Raw genomic sequence first — 18954 nt, 5'->3', positions numbered from 1 at the left:
TTCAGTTTAAACTAAAGCCTGTAACAACCAAAAGTGCAGTTGGTGCATACCCTTTTTCCACAAAGAACTTCATTTGGGAGCTGCTGATGTGTAAGTGTGGCCTGAGCGGCTGGAAGAGAAAAGCTATGGGCCTTAAATTAGTAACAAATGGTGTGAAAATGCCTGTGCCCTTGAGACTTAAGCTTGCTGGTCTCAGCTTTCCTGACGAGGTGGCTGTGTCCCTGTGGCATGCTGGCTGGGGGTGCACATGCTCTGAAGTTACTCTGGAGCTGCTTTGGGGTTTGGAAACGAGGAGTGTGCGCGGCGTGGGAACGGGAGGAGGAAGTGGGAGGCGACGGCGAGTGAGCTCTGGTTGTCCATATAAAGAGACTTATTTATTCAATCCTATTACCATAAAATATTGGATCAAAACAACAGGCTGTAAGCTGTTCCTGAAAGATTTCTTACTGCGTTAAGAGCCTGACAAGCATCTGGAAAGTTTCACTTGACTATTTGGGAGGAAAGTATGAAAGGAGAATACTTGATCTCAGTATACCTGGCTTATGTTTTCCTGAAGTAGTTTGGGGCGTGTTAACACAGTGGATTTCTTTCTCTGTTTTAAAAATCTTAGGGAGAAGGAAGGTGAAGGAGTGGAACAGAGGGAGCCCTGAGCTGGAAGAGAAGCCGGAGCACTTGATACCGCGTGCTTAAGTCATGTGGCGTGGCGTGTCCTTCTGTGGTTTCTGAGCTGGTGGCTGAGGGACAGAGGGCTATAAATACATCTCTGTCCTCTACTTATGTGGTCAGTTGAAGCTGCCTGGGACTCTTACTTAGAGCTGACCACTAAATTGGCAGATTAGGGCAGCGATCCTGCTTCTGATTGGAGTGGTTTTTTTAAAAGTGCAAGTAGATTCCCTTTGCCTAAGTGGTTTAAATTGTGGGATGCTCTCTTAAAAGATTTGGGTTCTGAAAGAGGAGCTGGGAGCTTTGTGACAAACTACTCTAGGATGTAGATTCTGCTTCGTCTTTTTGAGAATACTTTGGAGGGATTAATTCTCCGCCTGTACTGGGCTCAGCCTTTCCATCCAATTACATTAGACAAGTAAGCCGTTGCTGTTTGCTAATGGAAATAAAACAAATGTGCTTAAAATTCTGATCTCACCTTGCAAAGCGCACGGGCATGCGGTCTGTTTGCAGCAGCCTTTAAAGCACCGATGTTCCTAAAAGGTCTGGGCTGTGGAGTTCACACCAGAAAGGACACAGCCCTGGGTCTGGATGGTATAATTTGGCTTGCTGAAGCACTGTTTGCTCAGTGTTGCCGCTTCTCCAAGCGGTTCAGGATGTGCTGTTCGCCTGTGCACTCTCTCTGAGTAACCTACGGGTCTTTAGGCCCAGATGTGTATTACTCCAGCGCCAGCTCAGCTAATCTTACCATGGTTCCTGTCTCTCCTGAAAAGAGTTACTTACAGGCCTCTTCCTGCTCAGGTCTCCTGTTTTATCCTTTCAGTTATCTTCCTTGTGTTTTTAGACCTGTAGACTTTCTCTGTAGCTTTTGTCCCAGCTTGTCTGTCCTCTCACAAGCCTCACTTTTGGGCCGTTAAAGGAAGCAGGGCAGCGAACTCCAAATGCGCTCTCCCAGCCTGGCAGAGAAGTTGCCTCCCTCTTCCCCAGGGGTCTGGAGCTGATCTGGGTCATCTGATCCCCAGCTGACACGAATCAGCTGTTCGTGTGGTGGGTCTTGTGCAGGACCGATAAATTGACCCTCCTTTCCTGGGGGGATCCTGCTGCCTTTGGGGCTTGGAGGTCTGCAGCCGACAGAACGCGCCGCTGTTACCTTCCTCTGGCTGAGCTGAAGCACATGACTGAAAGCATTATGCCATGCTCAGTTACTAAATATACCGTTGCCTGACATTTCTCTACTAAATAGAAAAACACAATGATAGGAGTACCTTCTGTTGGCGGAGAACAGGGCCAAAACTTTATTTTAGTACCTTCTCGAGCTATTAGTGCGGGCAGTGGTGCAGCTGTCTTGGCAGGCTGTGCTAGGAAGGAGTGTAGTTCACGATTTCGTGGGCATCTGTCTGATGTATTTGGAAGTGGCAGTTCAGACTGGCAGCAAAAGAGGACTGGAAGCTGGGGTGATGAGCTTACGGCAGCTCAGGGCTACTTCATTCTTCACAGTGCAGAAGTGTTGGTGTTCCCAGCCTCTCCTCTCAGAAATGGGCTGCAGAATGGGAGGCAAGCTTTGTACCTGGGATGATCATCTGAAAACGCTCCCAGCTGGCATTATTTTGGTCCTGCTCTGGGTTGGAACATTTTTGTCTAAATCTTGGGCTGATGCTTGGGCTGGAGAGTTCTTATCAGGGTGCTGGTTGCTACTGCTTCACTTCAAGTAAAACTTAAAATTTGGAAGCTCACCGTCACAGGCATGTGGCCTGCAGAAGAGTTTGTGGTGCATTATAACATCCTCAGACAGTTTTGCAATGAGAGTTGTGGGGGAAAGCCTCTTCCTTTGTCCTCTTATTGCAGGCTGGGTTGATACTTTACTGTGTGTGTAATGAGTCCTGCCAGAAACCAGTGATTGTGGAGGCTGCTGCTGGAGCGCAAGGTATGGCTGTTGGTGGGGTAGGTGGTTGTCCTTTCCCATCCGGAGATGTAATGGGATTGTTAAATCTCTCCATTATGTTTACCTGTTGCACTGGAATATGGTTATACAACACCTGGTAGGAAAGTGATGTAAAAGCTTGAAGTCATCTAAAGAAATATTGAACATGACATTGAAGTTTTCTGTCAAAGTCAGCATGTTACTTCGGGGCCTCCACATTCTGCATCATCTTACGGGTTGTCATGCGGGCGTTAACACTCCTTTGGATTTAGAAGAGTTAGATTTCTCAGGTTTACACGTTTGAAGGTAAAAGTGTTTGTGACAGAGGGGAGATACGTTTGTTTTTATAGATACACGAAGCTGGTAAACTCTTGTGACTTGTAGCATAATGTACACTGATGGCAAGCTGTATGGGGAAACAAATGGATTGTCTTCTCGCTTTACTAAAAATGTTATTCCTCAGTTTTGTTCAGGCAGAGACAAATGTCCATTTTATGGAAAATACTTGACACGCATTGACCTCCAAGCAAAGGGATAAGCTATCTTGCATGGCTGCTGCTTGTCCTGGAAAGAATCAGCAGTGAAAGTTGGGCTGTCAGCTTTATTTGTGTTTCCCAGCTGTTGTCCACTTGCCAGCATCTTCTAAGTGTTTTAAATGTAGCTTTCCTATTTTTCTAATGCATAACATTTGTATGCAGTGTTTCTTGTGAAGATGCCAGAACAGCCATATAGTAAATATTTAATAAGAATAGTAAAGATTTCTTGTTCTCAGCGGGCTAAAGTCCTGATCTAAAGGAAATTGCCATTCTAAATTTTTTATGAAGTGCTGCACATAATGAGACTGAGTTTATTTGGTTTATGATACATAGATGGCAGGAGGATTGGTCTCAGTTTAGTTAAGACATAAATGGTGCAGGTAAGTTTTAAGCATGGCTTTTTAAAAAACAGCAACTTTAATTCTTTTTTCTTATTGAAGGTGCTCTTCATCCAAGATGATAGCTGTAGTACAAGTTGGGTGTTGGGTATTGTCTTCTGTTGCTCCATGTTTCAACTGACTGAATTTTAGGAGAATTTGCTTTGTAAACCTTTTTCTGAAAAGCATGAATTGTTTGCTTGAAAGTCGTAATAATGGAACTGTTACTTTTTTTTTCTATTTTTTTTTTTGATGGCAAACAGCTATCAGCTGACCTTGGAACATGCACTTTGCTTGTGATTTATTAGTATTTAAAGATGATGATTACTCGCATAGCTACAGCTGAAACGGAAAGGAAAAATGCACAATGCATGCACGGTTGATACTTTGAACATACAGCTGAGCAGGGGAAAACATGCTTCCTTGTTCAACTGCAAAACGAAAGTATGCAGATTAATAAGACTAGGGAAGGAGTGAACAGAAATAATGAGTTGAGATAAGGATGTTACAGAAGACAAAACTGTGTGAGTGCCCTCTGTCCTGAGACATAGGAGCTCTCAGCAGAAGCTTGCGGATGTTTAATTAGTTGAGACACCCATTACCTGGCCCCTTTCCCATTCCTCACTCTCATTGCTCAGGTTCTGTTGCATGGAGTGAAGAGCACTAAGACTGAACAGAAACGTGAAGACCTCTGGGGAAGGTAGGAGCTCACCTACTTGTCACAGCAAAGGGCCAACCATTTGAGGTGGTAGCTGTCAGCTGAGAATGCTTCCTTTCAACGCCACCATATTCATAATTATTTATTTTTTTTCCCTGCGGACCACAGGTCTCTCTTCAGGGATAATAAATTTTTGTTGCAAACCTGAACCTGTGCTAAAGATGGAAACATACTGAGATGGCCGTTCCCCAGTTCAGGGTAACGAAGGTCTGATGAGAAAACTGTAGTTTTTGAGATTGCCTGACAAATAAATGAGAACTATACTTCTTAAAGTACAAAGCTCAAATATGCTTTCTTCTGTACCTTAGCAATGCAGAGTTTGTTTATGATACTTTTACTTTTAAAAAAAATATATAAATAAATATTTGATAGTATTAATTTCCATTCTTGCTTATTATACTCCAAAGAAAAGTATATAAGTCACATTTTATAGGTCTGAGTGTGTCTGGAGTGTAAGTTCATATTCTCTATAAAATACATGAATATGTCCAGCAACTCTTCAGTAAATTTGGAGATATCTCTTTTTGGAGACAGCGAAAGACAGATCCCAAGGATGCTCAAGGAATTTAAGCACCATAAAAATGAAGCTTCTGCTTTGTTTCATCTCAGTAGGGATGCGGTATTGTCTTGGCTTTTCTTTAAAATAAACTCATTCTTAAGCCACTAGAGTGCATGTGTATATCTGGCTGTCAGCTTTCCACTTCTGTGCAAGTGAGCTTTCAAAAAAAGTAGTTCTAGGCACAGACATTACGTTGCTCTTGAAGTAATACCCCCTCTGAAAATGCTGATAGTTATTCTACTTTAAGAGCCTGATAATTGTTCTATTTTAGGTAGGATAGGAAAATAATCTGTGATTTTTCTGTAACATTTTAGGTTATAAATTAGTCTTAATAAATGTCTGAATAATATGAGTTATTTTTACAACATCATTAAAGCAGTTCTAATGATTTTTTCTTTAAACTGGTCATTAGATTTGGCTTAATCTACTGTAGCTTCCTTCAAAATGTGGTGGTGTGGCTCTAAGTGGTGGACACTACGAGAAATATGACTGAATCACTCACCTTTGTTATGGTGATAATCCTCCAGAAGATGCATGAAAGCAGTTTTGCCATTGGCACACAGTATCTCTGCCAATTCTTTATCTCTGACAGGGGACAAAAATAGAGCCATGCCACTTAACTTTCTAACAGTTGTTGGGCATACTATATCCTTAATGAAAGATACAGCAGACCTGTGCGTGTTATTATTGCTTGACCTGGAAAAAGTTGCAGGGCTTAGCTTTTTGTATTCTGAAACATCTTACTGGGTAGGCTCATTTTACAATTTATTTTAAGCTGTCAGTGTTTGGGGGGAGATGAATACGCAACAGCATCTTGTGTGTATACACTCATGCACATATGTATAAAGCTAACTTATTTTTTTTGTGGGAACAAAATGTATGCTTTACATACCAAGGAGATAGATATTAAGAGGAGGAATTTAAATGACTAAATTTTAATTGACTTTAAATTGAATTTAAATGACTAAACACTGATGATACACAGAGGTGTATCACTGTTCTACTTCCCTGTATTTCTCCTCTGAGAGTTGGAACTTTTTCTGTGTCCCTTATTTGAATGCATCAATTCTTGTGCTTCTGAAATAATTTTACCCTCAGCCAGGTAATGTTTTTTATTTAACACTACACTCTGTCTTTAGCTGTTTTGTTAAATCATTTGCTTTTTCTGCAAATTTCTAACTCATATCTGATTGAATCCACTGGTTTTCTTGCCGCTGTCTGAGCTTCTAAGAAATGCATTTCTTTCCCAGGTTTCATACTCAAGAGTCTTTTTATAAAATGCTCTCAGTTGTACTTTTCTGTCTGCATTGTCTACAAACTCTTCCAGCACACTCTAAGTTTACTGCTTTCATGGGAAGGCTCGTTACTTCCTTCAGGTTGGAGGAGGATCTTGTATCTTACGTAGGAGCCATCATGTTCACGGCTGCCTTTAAAGCCCATCCACCACGTGGTAAGCTAACAGCAGGGTTGATCCGAGTTCAGCTCTAAATGGTTGGCACTCCCTTTGCCTTTAGAGTACTAGGAAGAGGTCGGTTGGGTTGGCAACACTACTGTCTCCTGAAGCTTTCTTCCTTCTGTCTAGTACTACAGGCTATGTGAGTCTGCTTCAAGGGGAAAGTGTTGCTTTCCTGTCTCTGGTCATCTGCCCTGCTGCTGAGAAAGCTGAGCTTGACAGGTGTCTCCTTGTGGCAAGTAAACACCGGCCCTTTATTCACTGAGATTTTTTATTTCAGCATCTGCATTGTTCTTTGATATATTTTAGCTTAGACAAGTCAAAGGCACCAGAAACAAAGGGCTCTCATTGGTGCTGGCATGCAGTTTAGAGTTACCGAGAACAAGATGAAATTGGTTTTAACCGTTAAGTGTACATGGGAAAATCAAAGGTGAAGTATCCTGTGAGGGCATCTGAGCATCTCGAAGCTGAAAGGTGGCCTGCAACCAGTAACTCTACATTGCCAAGAAAAGCTGGTGAGTTGGATGACTAAAAGAAGAAGCTGTGTTAGGCATTTAGTTAGCAATTCTGATGTAGTGGTTTTGTTAGGAAAAAAGATCACTAAGCTTTTTCATTTTGGTGGTCTTGCTCTGTGTCATGGTTTGTGGACTGAACTATAAATAGGTGGCTGTGGTTCTCAGGAGGATAAGATATATATAATTGCTATCAGATAGGAATTACAGCTTTAAAAACAAACAGAAAACAACTCAAATAACAGTCCCATACTTCTTGAATCTGTTCAAGAATCCTTGTAATTTTGGCCTAGGGAGAACTGCCAGGTTGCCACTGGGCATGCTTAATACTTGCCGTTTTTCAGTGCTAGTGAATTGATAGATTTGGATGATCCTTTGCAGCAGACATGAAACCTCTTGTCATACCAGTTTCACTGATGTGCTTTTCGCTGTTAATTTCGTAACCAATGTGGAAGCATGGTTCTAGACAAGACAAGCCACTTGGCCAAGCAACCAACCTTGTGGCAACAGTGAAAACTAGAATCTAAGTGAATGCTCTCAATAGACTGGGCTTTCTGTTAAAACAGGCGATGATAGTTCTTAAACAAAAAAGCTCCAAACTCTTGGAAAAAAAATAATCATGCCTAGAAAATAAAAGATTTTGATTCTGTCATTCTAGAAGCAATGACTACATACTTGGAGGGAGGAGGGGAGCATGCTGTAATATGTCATTATTGCTATAATAATAAAGCTATTCCATACTCTACTTGCTTTCGTGCTATTAACAAAATGCTGCCACATTGTATTGCTTAGTTTGTGATCTGTGACTGGAATTTTTCCCCCTTCAAGCAGGCTGAATTCAGTGATCTGATGCCCACTTCATTATTTCATACACAAAGCCAGATGAAGTGACATAGTAGCTGTAGGCTATAGAGCTTTGACATTTCAAGACTATGCAGCAAAAAGCATCGAGAGCCTGACAGCTAGTGAAGTACATCAAAAAGGCCTACCAAATTAAACTTTGTGCAACAGTTCAATTTGATCTGATAATGAATGGAATGCTAGCATTTTGCTGTGTGCTAATATTGTTTTATGGAAGTATTTGGGTTGAGTTGTGGTTTCTACATATTTAGATAGAGAGGAGCTAAACTGAAATTAGTTGGAGACTGCAAGTGAGAATTTAGTCATTCTTACTCTAACTTAGGTATTTGTCAGGAGGCTAAGAAACAATGATGGAAATAGGGAATTGAAAGAAAAATCTCAAAGGACCCAAAATCATGTAAAAGGTATATGTCTCAGGTAAGCAACGAGTCTTTAGGTATCCTCAGGAGCAGTCTAATACTGTTGGAGAGGATGAATTTAGTGCTGGGTTGTTGCATCATGGTGAAGACACTGAAGTGATTAATGAAAAACATTTGGCTGAGAAGGAGCTGTCATAAGGTGATGTTTGAGAAGTAGTGTTGCTAAATGAAGGTGGGCTGAGCTGTTAGATCTCTCAGGAATTTGCAAAGGGGCTGAATGGCTTTTCAGTTAAAAACTACTGGGAGGTGTAGGAGGGGACAGTTCAGGGGCTGGTGAATGAAAAATGCAAAGATTTTTAGTCCTGAGGATTGCAGATGCATTCTATCTGGTGTCAAAAACTGCTGCATAAATAAACAAAATGTAAAATTATGCTAGTTTTATTGTAAATGGCCTTTTCACATTTCTACTGAAAGCTGTAGAAGAAAAGTTTCCTTGGGAGTTTCAGGAAACGATGAAAGCCCCGAGGAAAAATCTTTTGTCCCTTCCTTCTTTCTTTTTGCCTCTGTCCTGAATTTTAATGTTTCAGCAAATAAAGTCCTCAAATGGTGTGCGTAAAAATGGAAAGGCTGATTAAGAGCAGTCTTGTGCTTGCATCAAACACGCTGCGTACCTTTCTTTGTAAAAATAAATAATAAGCAGATATTCCAGCCCCCTATTTTAAAATGAGTGTATTGATGCTATAATCATTTTGAGGAAATCAGTGGAAGGAAGATAATCACTGAGACACTGCCCTGTTTGGGTGCAAATAGGTAGGAATTGCGTTACCCAATTGTCCTTCATCAAACAGCACTCTCCTACTGAGGCAGCTCATCTATAAGTAACGTAAGATTTGTTACTTGATGGGGATCAAAATATGCCTTAAAAGGTGGAGGGTATGATAATTGAGCTGTGCTGTTGACTGCCTAATGAGAATGCTGACAGGTTTTTCAAAATGCTAATAAAATAAAATAAAAAATGATAGTAGCAGGAAAATGTATTTGCTATCAAAGGGGAGAAGGAGGAACAAGTCTCAACTGGGTGTAATGTAAAGACAACAGCTCAGCCCTCATGGATGTTCTTCAGTCCTCTGCCTAAGTGTGCAAAGAGGATATTACAGTCTTAAACAGGGCAGGAAGTCTGGTTTAAGATGCTACTCAACTATCATCATGTAGATATGACCTATATTGTACTATTTGACGTCCTTGTGTGAACACTACCACCCTGATTTTTTTTTGGTGTAAGACTTATCCTGGCCCACTCTTCCCAAAAATCTAATCAAGTCTTATAGAAACAGTGCAGCTCATTAAGAAGCAGTGAGGAGGTGTGGCTGCATATGTCATGAAGACTGGATGAAGACAGCGTATTGGAGACTCGGAAGTAACACGTATCAAAAGAAAGGAAAAAAAAAACAACTGATCAGGTAGTGAAGAAAGCTGATGGTAGTAATCTTTTGAAGAGCAGAACTTGCATCTAAGAGAAGAGGAGGAGGAAGAGAGTGGCAAACTTGAAATTAAAATCGTACAATGATATCCCTTAACACTGGCAGTGGGCAGTGTGCTAGGAAGGCTGAAGTCCGTCAAGTGACCGGAGCATGAAGGAGCTCTTGAGTGGTGCTGTTTCAGCAGACAAGCCACGTGAGTTCTTTGCAGTGCTGCTCGCTGTGGAAATTCCCAGACTCGAAGGTACCCTTGCAGGCTGTGGGTAAGAGGAACTGTCTTTTAGTAGTGAGTCAGTAACGTGAATAGGAGGACATCACGCAGACCAGATGATATTCACTGAAGTTGTAAAGCACTTCAGTTATAAAAGTGTCATTTTTAATCTGTAGTATGTAATCTGTCACATCAGGCTCTGCGAAGTACAAGTGTGATGCTGTATGGGCCTAGGAGGGAAATAGATCTGGGAGTTCGAAGGAAGTATAATAAATTCTGCAAACACATAAATATAGTGAAGATTACAGCTTTTTTTTTTTTTTTTTCTTTTTCTTTTTAAGCTAGAACTTGTACCTCATAAAGCAGTTAGAATCTGGAGAGGGGGTGAAGGGGGAAGTATGGTATAATAGCTGGTATAATGCACGTTGGTTTATTAAAAAATATATATATATAGACAAGACCTCCTGCCAAAGGCTTTTAAAGGCAGTCAGCTGTTGTGGGTTAAGAGGAGATGCCTCCTCTTGTATTAATAACTTGCTAAAAGATGAGAAAATGGCAAGATGAGAAATGGTCCATTTCCACAGAGGTATTGCCATTGTAATCTGCAAGGATATGTGCTCTCAGGAAATCCACGCATCTGGAAAAGGGAGCGAAATACGCTGACATCCAGCTAGTAATACAAAATCAGACAATCCAAATTGATTGTGAGAACAAAAGGAATTCAAAATACAGAGAAAATTAACAATAAATAGCTGGTGGAATTCAGCATTGATAAATGCAAAGTAACACATGCTGAAGGAAGAGGATGAAAACAATTCTGCTTATGTCTGCCATAACAGAGAGCTAGCTGTGATCCTTTGGGAGAAATTATACAGTAGTTGTGGGTAGTTCTTCAAAAGCATATGTTCTCTGCTCAGTAGCTATCAAAAATGGAAACGATGGCAGGAGCCTTCAGGGATGAAGTAGAAAAATGGAACAGAAAACATCATTACTGTGATTCCTTCGTGCACTGGTTATTATGTGTGTATTTGGTCACTACTTCAGACTGAGTAAATCTAGTAAGGGTGACTGGGATAATCGCTATGGTGTGACTTTGAGGGAAAGCTAAATAGGATTGAGCGGTGAGAGGAAAGTTTGTAGCTAAAACATAATCAGGAGTGTTTTTTTTTTGTTTGTTTGTTTTTTTTCCTGGAAAATAGACCTGAACGGTGTGCTTTTTTTTTTTTTTTTTTTGGAGGTCTCATCACTTTAATACAAGAGATATTCAGTCACAGGAATGACTGCGTGAGTATGGAAGGATATGTCACATAGTAGATTTTATGAAGAAGGTTTCAGAAGATCTTAGAGAAGATTGCCAATAAGTAAAATTTAAGGATTGATGCTCTTAAGAAAATAAAGCACTGCAGAAATACCCAGATTTTCAAGGCTGTTATGTAAAGTATCATAATTCTGTCTATGACTGTTTCCTGTGTAAAACTGAAATTTTTGGTTTATAAAGGTACAACTGTGGGCTAGCTTGGGCGTGTGAAATTTGAAACCTGATTAACAGCATTCTTACTGGAAGTATTAGTAACTTAGAGCACTCATCTACAACAGGAGAAGCTTTAAAAGCAGCCCAGCTTTAACTTAGACACCTTCCTTCAGGCCTGAAAATGTGAGAGCTTTGGCCACAACTTTCACCTTGGCAAAGGGAAGGATTTCGTTTCCTCTTCAGAGAACCTGTGAGTGTTTCTGGGTCAGGTCGATGGCCAAGCCGTTGCTTTTGTGATGAAGAATGCAGGTGTTACAACTGTGGTTATGGAAAATGTCTGTCAGCTTGAATGATTCATCAAATGGTTGAGCTGAACAGTCTCATCCTTGTAGGTGGTGATGGCTGATGAGCACCCAGCGTAGATTGCAGTCAGGTATTACGAGTAGTAGAAGAAAAAGCTGATCATCTACTGTAAACTGCCATAAAATAATTTTCATTTTTAATTTGATGTAAGGAATTGAGTCTGTTAACCCTTTCTTCATTTTCCCCCAAACTGTAGCAGAAATTAACAGTTTTCTGGGTAATACTGTTTTTTTTGTTTGTTTGTTTGTTTTTTTTCTTAATCTCAGCAAGCTGAGAACATAATATTGAGAATTCTTTTCACGTGGACTGGATAGATCTGGAAAACAGTTCTGTTTAGCGCTCTGTATTTTCTGTTTAATGCTGTCTGTACTTATTTAGGTGCCATGCAACTCAATAAATTATAGCCTATTCGTTACAGAAAGGTGACAAAGAGACTTCCCAGTTTTTTATGGCATCCCAAAGAAAAAATGTAAAGTAAACTATCTTGTCATGTAAGTAATTGAACAAATGTTACAAGGCACTAAAAAAGTTGGTTCTCAAAACTCTGTCCATCCCAAGATGATGTACTTTAAAGATAAAGTGGTTTGTTAAACTTACCTCCATCTCATGCATATTCAGTTTGGTGGAAATTATTTTCTCAACGTGAGCTGTGTAAGTGTGCACATTAAGCTTAGAAAAGACTAGATCTGTAAGTAGGAAGAATGGGAAGCCTGCTAACAGTAAGTAATTCAATAATGAGATACTGTGGGCTTGGAAATTGTGTGGGGTGATTCTTTCTCAAAAAAAAAAAAAAAAAAGGCAACACAGTTCTGATATTGCAACTATCAGTTTTTTTTTTTTTGTTTTTACTTTTATCAGTTCTGTATTTTTGTACTGTCCCTCTCCAATATTTCCTTGCAGATGTCATTTAACTGAGCCCTTCGTCCTTTGTCTGACCTGTTCTTGTCGCACGTGCAAACTCTTCTGCTCATCGTCTTTTCCCAGCCTCACCTGGAGTCTGAGGTGGAGGGGCAAATTCAAAAATAACTTGCAAGGTAGATATTAATTATGGGAAAGATGTGTTTTTTTCAGATATTATAAAAAGCAGTGTATGATGCCCACTGTTCTCAGTATAAGGGTAGGACTTCCTACTGACACAATCTTTATTTGCCTGTATTCCATTCTGACTGAGAGTAACTGCCGCTAGTAAAAAAGACAACCTGAAAACAGTAAGTATAAAAATAGATATTTCCACTGTATCTATCTCTCTCTCTTCTCTAATTGATTTAGCAAAACCTTTTGGAGACTGTCAAGCACAAGGTAAAGCAGCTTGTAAAACACAAGGCCGGAGTTAGTAATAAAAAATGTCCCATCGCTGCAGTACATAAACTGCAAAAGCTATACTGGCAGTAAGTAAAACCTGATAAATGCCACAGTAGAGAGACAGCTGGAGGCAATTGCTCCTATACCTCATGGCGTGGGGTATCTTGCTTCTGTGTTTTCACCCGTACATCTTCTTTTGAGGAGGAGCTGTTTAGGTTGTTTTATATCAGTTTAGCTCATCACCCTTTGCAGAGCATCAAGTTGCAATTATAAAAAGTGTTCTTTTGTAACAGGGAGGTGGGGGGACACCTCAAATCTTTCAAAATCTTATTCTTGTCTTTGTGGACCTGTGTTCAGGAGAGGAGAGCAGCAGAGAGGACAGCAAAGAATAGAGTTGTATTTTGAATTTATGCAACTTCAGTGGGCCGAAAATGTTGAAGTCTTGTTCTCGATGCTTTCTGCAAGTGATTATTTAAAGCAGATGTGCTGAAATAGTTAACCTAATGGAAAAGATTTCTGAACAGTCATCGGTGAAATGTATGAAAAAATTGAGGTCACTTTTTAGCGCAACAAACTCTAAACTAAGTTTTACGTAATCAGGGATAGGCTGATTTAAAACACAGTCCTATATTTAGAGCTACGTCCAACAAACTCAGAAGGGGGAGTTGATACAAATTGAGGATTTTGCTTTACAGTGTTAGAAATTGTATCCTAAGAGGACTGTTTCTGAAAGACTTCTTTCTCCCTCGAGTGAAAATCTGTGAAAAGAAACTAAAGCAATAGTTGAGTCTTCTGGTATGCTTCAATCTGTTACAACTGAGGATAATCTGCAATTCTATGAAACTAGCTTTTTTTCCATATGGAATGATTTACATAGCAATAAAATGTAATTATTCAAGCTGGATTTTTGATTTTGCGTTTTTAAGTCTTGTTATAATTTCCTCGTGTAGCTTTTTAAAAATTAGATGTCTATTTAATAGTAGAAAAATAAGCTAGCAACTTTCATTTTTGGTTGAACTGAGACAACAGTCCTTTTTTTTTTTTATAAGGGGATTAGGGTTGTTTTCCATCTCTAATGTCTTGACATACTGAACTTTTGCTTAATAACGGAAGGTCACTGAACTTTCAGGTATCCAGATATAGCGCTCTAACATTTTTATGTCCCCTTCTGAAGATTATTCCGTTTTTATCTGCTTAAAGGAAACGCCAGCCTTTTCAAAGCTTACAAAACACTTCGTCTGGTAGTAATCATAATTGTTTTTCCAGCTGCTCCGAAAGTTTAGTACTGGCTCAGCACTGCTCTTAAACCTTAGAAGGTGCAGATTTTCCTAAAGGCTTTCTGTTAGAGGGGAACTAAACTCCAGTTTAAAATGCAGCCTAATCCGTACTAGGTCCAGATTTTTTGAATAAAAAGGAGGTTTTGCAGGCTTTGCACCGGTTGTTTTTCTTACAGGAGTGATCTACAAACCGGAGACATTTGTTTCTTGAGTTTAATTTCAAATATTCATTATTAATTTGCAGTCACAACTTCAAATTTTCATATAGGAAGAAATATTTTAGTTCATGCAAGAATATGCGTGGAAGTCAGCTATGACAGGTTTAAGATTGCAGCGGACTGCAGCAGGTTTGCCTTTAGGGACCATGACTGGGAAATGATTTATTTAGAGGCAAAACCGTTTGGCTTCATTTGCAGTTTGTGTGGATGCCAGTTTTATCTCTAGGCAAAAAGCTTCATGAAATCAACCCCTGATAATTCTTCTTTGTGCGAAATGCCAAACTTTATTGGTTAAAGTAATTACGAATCCTTTTATTTTTGTTTTGTGTGCTAGCTGACACTCTACAAAAACATGACCGCTAGATTGGTTCTGTTGTATTGTTTTTGTGGCTTACCATTTACACAGTAAATTGCTTAATCCTATTTCCTACTTACGTATTGTCAAAGCAGTCAGTGCTGTGTGATATGGGTCACTGCCTAAAATGATATATATCTCTTTATCTGGGCAGTAGAAACAATATGGGAAGTGGTTAGGGCTGGTATATTTTCTGAAAAGTAGATTTTCAGTGGTTTTTGCTTTTGTCATGTTTTTTTTTTTTCCCTCTCTCCTCCTTACCTTAAGGCATTGGATGCATCAAATAATTGAGAATTAATCACAAAATTCTGGTAAGGTCAGGGTTCGGACTGCTGCCTTATTTTCAGATCGGAATGAGTCTTGGTGATTCTGTCAGTGCATGTACCTGTATTGTTACCAGGGGAAGTAAGCTCGTGTGACTTCTTCCTGCCAATGCCACTTCAGTGGAAATTATGTGAAGAATTGCGTGCTTCACAGAAGGGTTCTGCTTTCAGAATTAAAAACTATCCTCTCAAAGCTGCAGTCGTTGTTCTCTGACTTAATGCGTGGGAAGAATACAGCTTCGTGTTATTAAGCTAGCTCCTAGGTCCCCTTTTTAAAATCAAGGTATGGAAGCATCAGTGCAAGCGAATTGCAGTATTTGTGGAAGTGCTTTTAAAAATCTCTTCAGTTCCAGCAACGCTGCTATCTCAGTTTACTGCCACAAACCAACTTGGAAAAACAACAGATAAGCATTTATAAAATTAGAGAGTATGAAGTAAAAATTTATCTATGTATTGTTTGAGTGTCAGTGCTACTTAGCAAATTGCTGGTAGAGCACATCTGTCTGAACTGGATTTCTGTCAGGAGTAGAATAGTTTCTCTGTTTTGTGTATCGCTTTTTGTTTTAAGGTAGCCTCATGTTTACTAAGAAGTTTAGTTCAGTAACATCTAAATGTGCCAGGCTTAGAAGAAATAACGTTTCTCAGAAGACTTCTACTTATTTTCTGTTTTTCTCTTTATGACCCCTCCTTTCCTTCGGGAAATTTTTCCTCTGCACTCCAGCCTCTCTTGCTGCTGGCATTCAGCATTGTGGAGCTGTTTCACAGACAATACTGTTGCCTGAAATGACTCATGAATTGCATTGAAAATGAGAATACTGGGCCTAGTGATCTTCATCCGCTCAGAGCATGCTTTGCCTTTTGAGATGATTTACATTCCTCAACTTCAATTCTTTTGCCTCTTTCTACACAAAGTGCTTTTGCTCCCATGCCATCCTAAACTATTTTATTTAAGAATATGTTTTGTGGGAGCTTGATTTGAGTGTCCATCTGTTGCTCCAGAAGAGCAAAGTTCCTATACCTGACAGCTGTCTCTGGTGAATGGCAAGTCTGAAAAGTGCTAAGCAGTGCTAATAAAGTTAGGCAGCATTTTCATCTTGTTTTCGGTTGAGTATCAAATAAGCTTTTGTGGCAACTTTTAAAGACAATGTTTATATTTATCACTGTTTCTTTACTGTAAAGTTTATATGGTTTTATTGGCTTCCTTTGTCATACACACTGTTATGGTGCCTACACATGAGCTAGGAGTCGTCTGCCTTTTAGTGTTGAACACACTTTATCCAGGGAGCCATGGGAGATGCCCAGTAGCAGTACCATTGACAATACCGTTCTTGGTAACTATTAGAAGCTTAGGCAACACTAAAACCTGAGCTGCTGCTGCCTGCAGCCACTAAATAACAAGGGGTTGGTGGCCTGTGAATCAAATGCGGTTAGAGGCCAGCAATTTATTTTGAGCACATCAGTTTTATCTCTCACTTACACGTAGGTAGGCCACTCTTACCGTAGAGGCTTGCGGGAGATTAAATGCATTACTCTTGATATGGCAGCCCCCAAAAAGCTTATCTGTAGGTCTTCTCAAACTTTGTGGCTTTCTATTAGCCATAGCTTAGCAAGTTTAGACAGGTATGCATGCCATCGCTGTTTTGCTCATGTTCTTCACTAGAATATCCTGTTGAATTTAAATTCAGTGACAGTGACACAAGCAAAATGTTCCCTCCAAGAAGCATAATCGCCTTCCGAGGCAGAAGAAATTCCTGTGGAATTGCTCTGGTCCTCTTATTTCTTATCAGTGTCTTGCTGCAACGGCTGCATAGTCAGAAGTGGAGCGCTTCATCTAGCAGTACTGAGTCTGCGGCAGTGACTCGATGGTACAGATACAAGAACAGAGGTTGCATCATTTGTCTGTGCTGCAAGCTAAGAATGGCCCAACAGGAAACCAGGAGGGAAAGACAGATTGCCTTATGGACTGTGATGACTGTTTTCAGGGTGCTCCTAGTTGGTCACCTTTTTAACCCTGAAAACGTTGTGTAGAAATCCTGTTGCAAAACTACTGTAATTGTAATGTAAGTATAATTACAGGAAGATGTTTGAGACATCTGACATCATGCATCATCCCCATATAATACTCTCGGGATACTCCCAGTCTCAGGCACTGTTTTCTTGGGCAGGAATCCACTGATACCTTATGGATAGGTTTTTGTTTATGCAAAGAAAACACTTGCACTCGTTTTTAACCCTAGGCTCTTTGTTTCGGTATAATACTGCCACTCATCTGGGAACTTCATACTGATTCCTATAAAAATACTGTATTTAGTTATGGTGCTACTAATTGTAATGAAATACCCTCACTGATAACTATAGGTCATATCAGTAACTATAGTTATAGCTCAGCAGTTTAACCTTAAATTCTGGAATTGTGCTGGTGTACACATATTTTTTGCATTTTCTCCTCAGTATCCAAAGCTGTTCCATAGGAATTGGTAAAGGTTCCACTTCTTAGTGCTGAGGTGGTTTTGAGAGTGTGAGGTCTATAACTCTTCTGCTTGGAGGCTATGCAGCCTGCTGGACTTGCGTAATTGAAATGAGCAAAATCTGAGCTGCTTCTCTTTATCTGAGGAGGGAACTAATTCTCAGTGCTGACATATTGCCAGTTTTGACTGCACAAAAGGTATATCCACGAAATACAGATGTGTAGGTGTAGTCCTCTGTCTAGTCATGTGTTAGCATGTTTGTTAAGGAAGTCTTCTGGGATGGAAGAACATTTCAAGTATAGACCTGAAGAACAGTTTGGGATGCTAGGTTTGGTATACTTTCATCGTTTCCTTCTTATTCTGATGTATTTTGGACAACCACACCTTTTTAAGACTTCAATTTCCTAGACTCCCAGCTTTCCTAGACTTTCCTAGACCAAGGTAGAATCAAAATCATCCAGGTTGGAAAAGACCTCTAAGATCATCTAGTCCAACCTTTAACTGAGTATTGACAAGTCTGCCACTAAGCCATGCCCTTAAGTTCTAAATCTACATGTTTCTTGAAGACCTCCAGGGATGGTGACTCAACCACTTCCCTGAGCAGCCTGCTCCAATGACACACAACCCTTTCAGTAAAGAAATTTCTTCCAATATCCAACCTAAACCTCCCCTGGTGCAACTGAAGGCCATTTCCCTGCATCTACTTGGTGCTTGGGAGAAGAGACCAACCCCCACCTCGCTACAGCCTCCTTTATGGTAATTACAGAGCGTTGATAAGGTCTCCCCTGAACCTCCTTTTCTCCAGGCTAAACAGCTCCAGCTCTCTTGTAAGACTTTGTTCTCCAGACCATTCCCCAGCTGCACTGCCCTTCTCTGGACACGCTCCAGCACCTCGGTGCCCTTGTAGTGAGGAACTCAAAGCTGAACCCAATACTCCAAGGTGCAGCCTCACCAGAGCCAAGTACAGGAGCACAATCACTTCCCCAGTCCTCCTGGCCACACTATGTCAGATACAAACCAAGATGCTGTTGGCCGCCTTGGCTACCTAGGCATGCTGCTGGCTTACTTTCAGCTGGCTGTTGACTGATATCCCGAGGTCCCTTTCTGTTGGGCAGCTTTCCAGCCGCTTTTCCTCCACTTTGTAGAACTGCTGGGGGTTGTTGTGCCCCAAGTGCAGGACCTGACAGTTGGCCTTGCTGAACTTCATACAGTTGGCACAGCACAGGTATCTATTCAGATCCCTCTACAGAGCCCTCCCAGCATCGAGCCGATCAACACTTGCACCTGACTTGATCTGCAGACTTACTGAGGGTGCCCTCCATCCCCTTGTCTAAATCACTGATAAAGATATTGGAGACAACTGGCCCCACTACCGAGCCCTGGGGGACAACCACTGGGGACCAGCCTCCAGATGGATTTAACTCCATTCACCACCACTCTTTGGGCTAGCCACCCAGCCAGTTTTTAATCCAATGAAGCACACACCCATCCAAGCCTTAATAGTTTAGGTTCTTCTCGTTACAATTATT

The 18954-nt window shown here is 40.5% G+C and overlaps 1 protein-coding gene across 6 annotated transcripts in view; it reads left to right on the top strand.

The window, feature by feature from the left end:
• The window catches only part of ATP11A (ATPase phospholipid transporting 11A), a 122374-nt gene that overhangs the window by 13212 nt on the left and 90208 nt on the right, over positions 1–18954 (top strand). The window contains exon 1 of one of the 6 annotated variants that reach the window (XM_035317836.1): positions 3477–3500. The exons of the other annotated variants lie outside the window; for them this stretch is intronic. Within the exon in view, the coding sequence (XP_035173727.1) occupies positions 3492–3500 (9 nt within the window). The 5' untranslated portion in view covers positions 3477–3491. Of the gene's footprint in view, positions 1–3476; positions 3501–18954 lie in introns of those variants that run through there. 6 annotated transcript variants of the gene reach the window in all.

The sequence above is a fragment of the Oxyura jamaicensis genome, chromosome 1, assembly GCF_011077185.1.
Source record: "Oxyura jamaicensis isolate SHBP4307 breed ruddy duck chromosome 1, BPBGC_Ojam_1.0, whole genome shotgun sequence".
Classification (NCBI taxonomy): domain Eukaryota; kingdom Metazoa; phylum Chordata; class Aves; order Anseriformes; family Anatidae; genus Oxyura; species Oxyura jamaicensis.
This window is presented reverse-complemented; position numbering and strand designations above follow the sequence as displayed.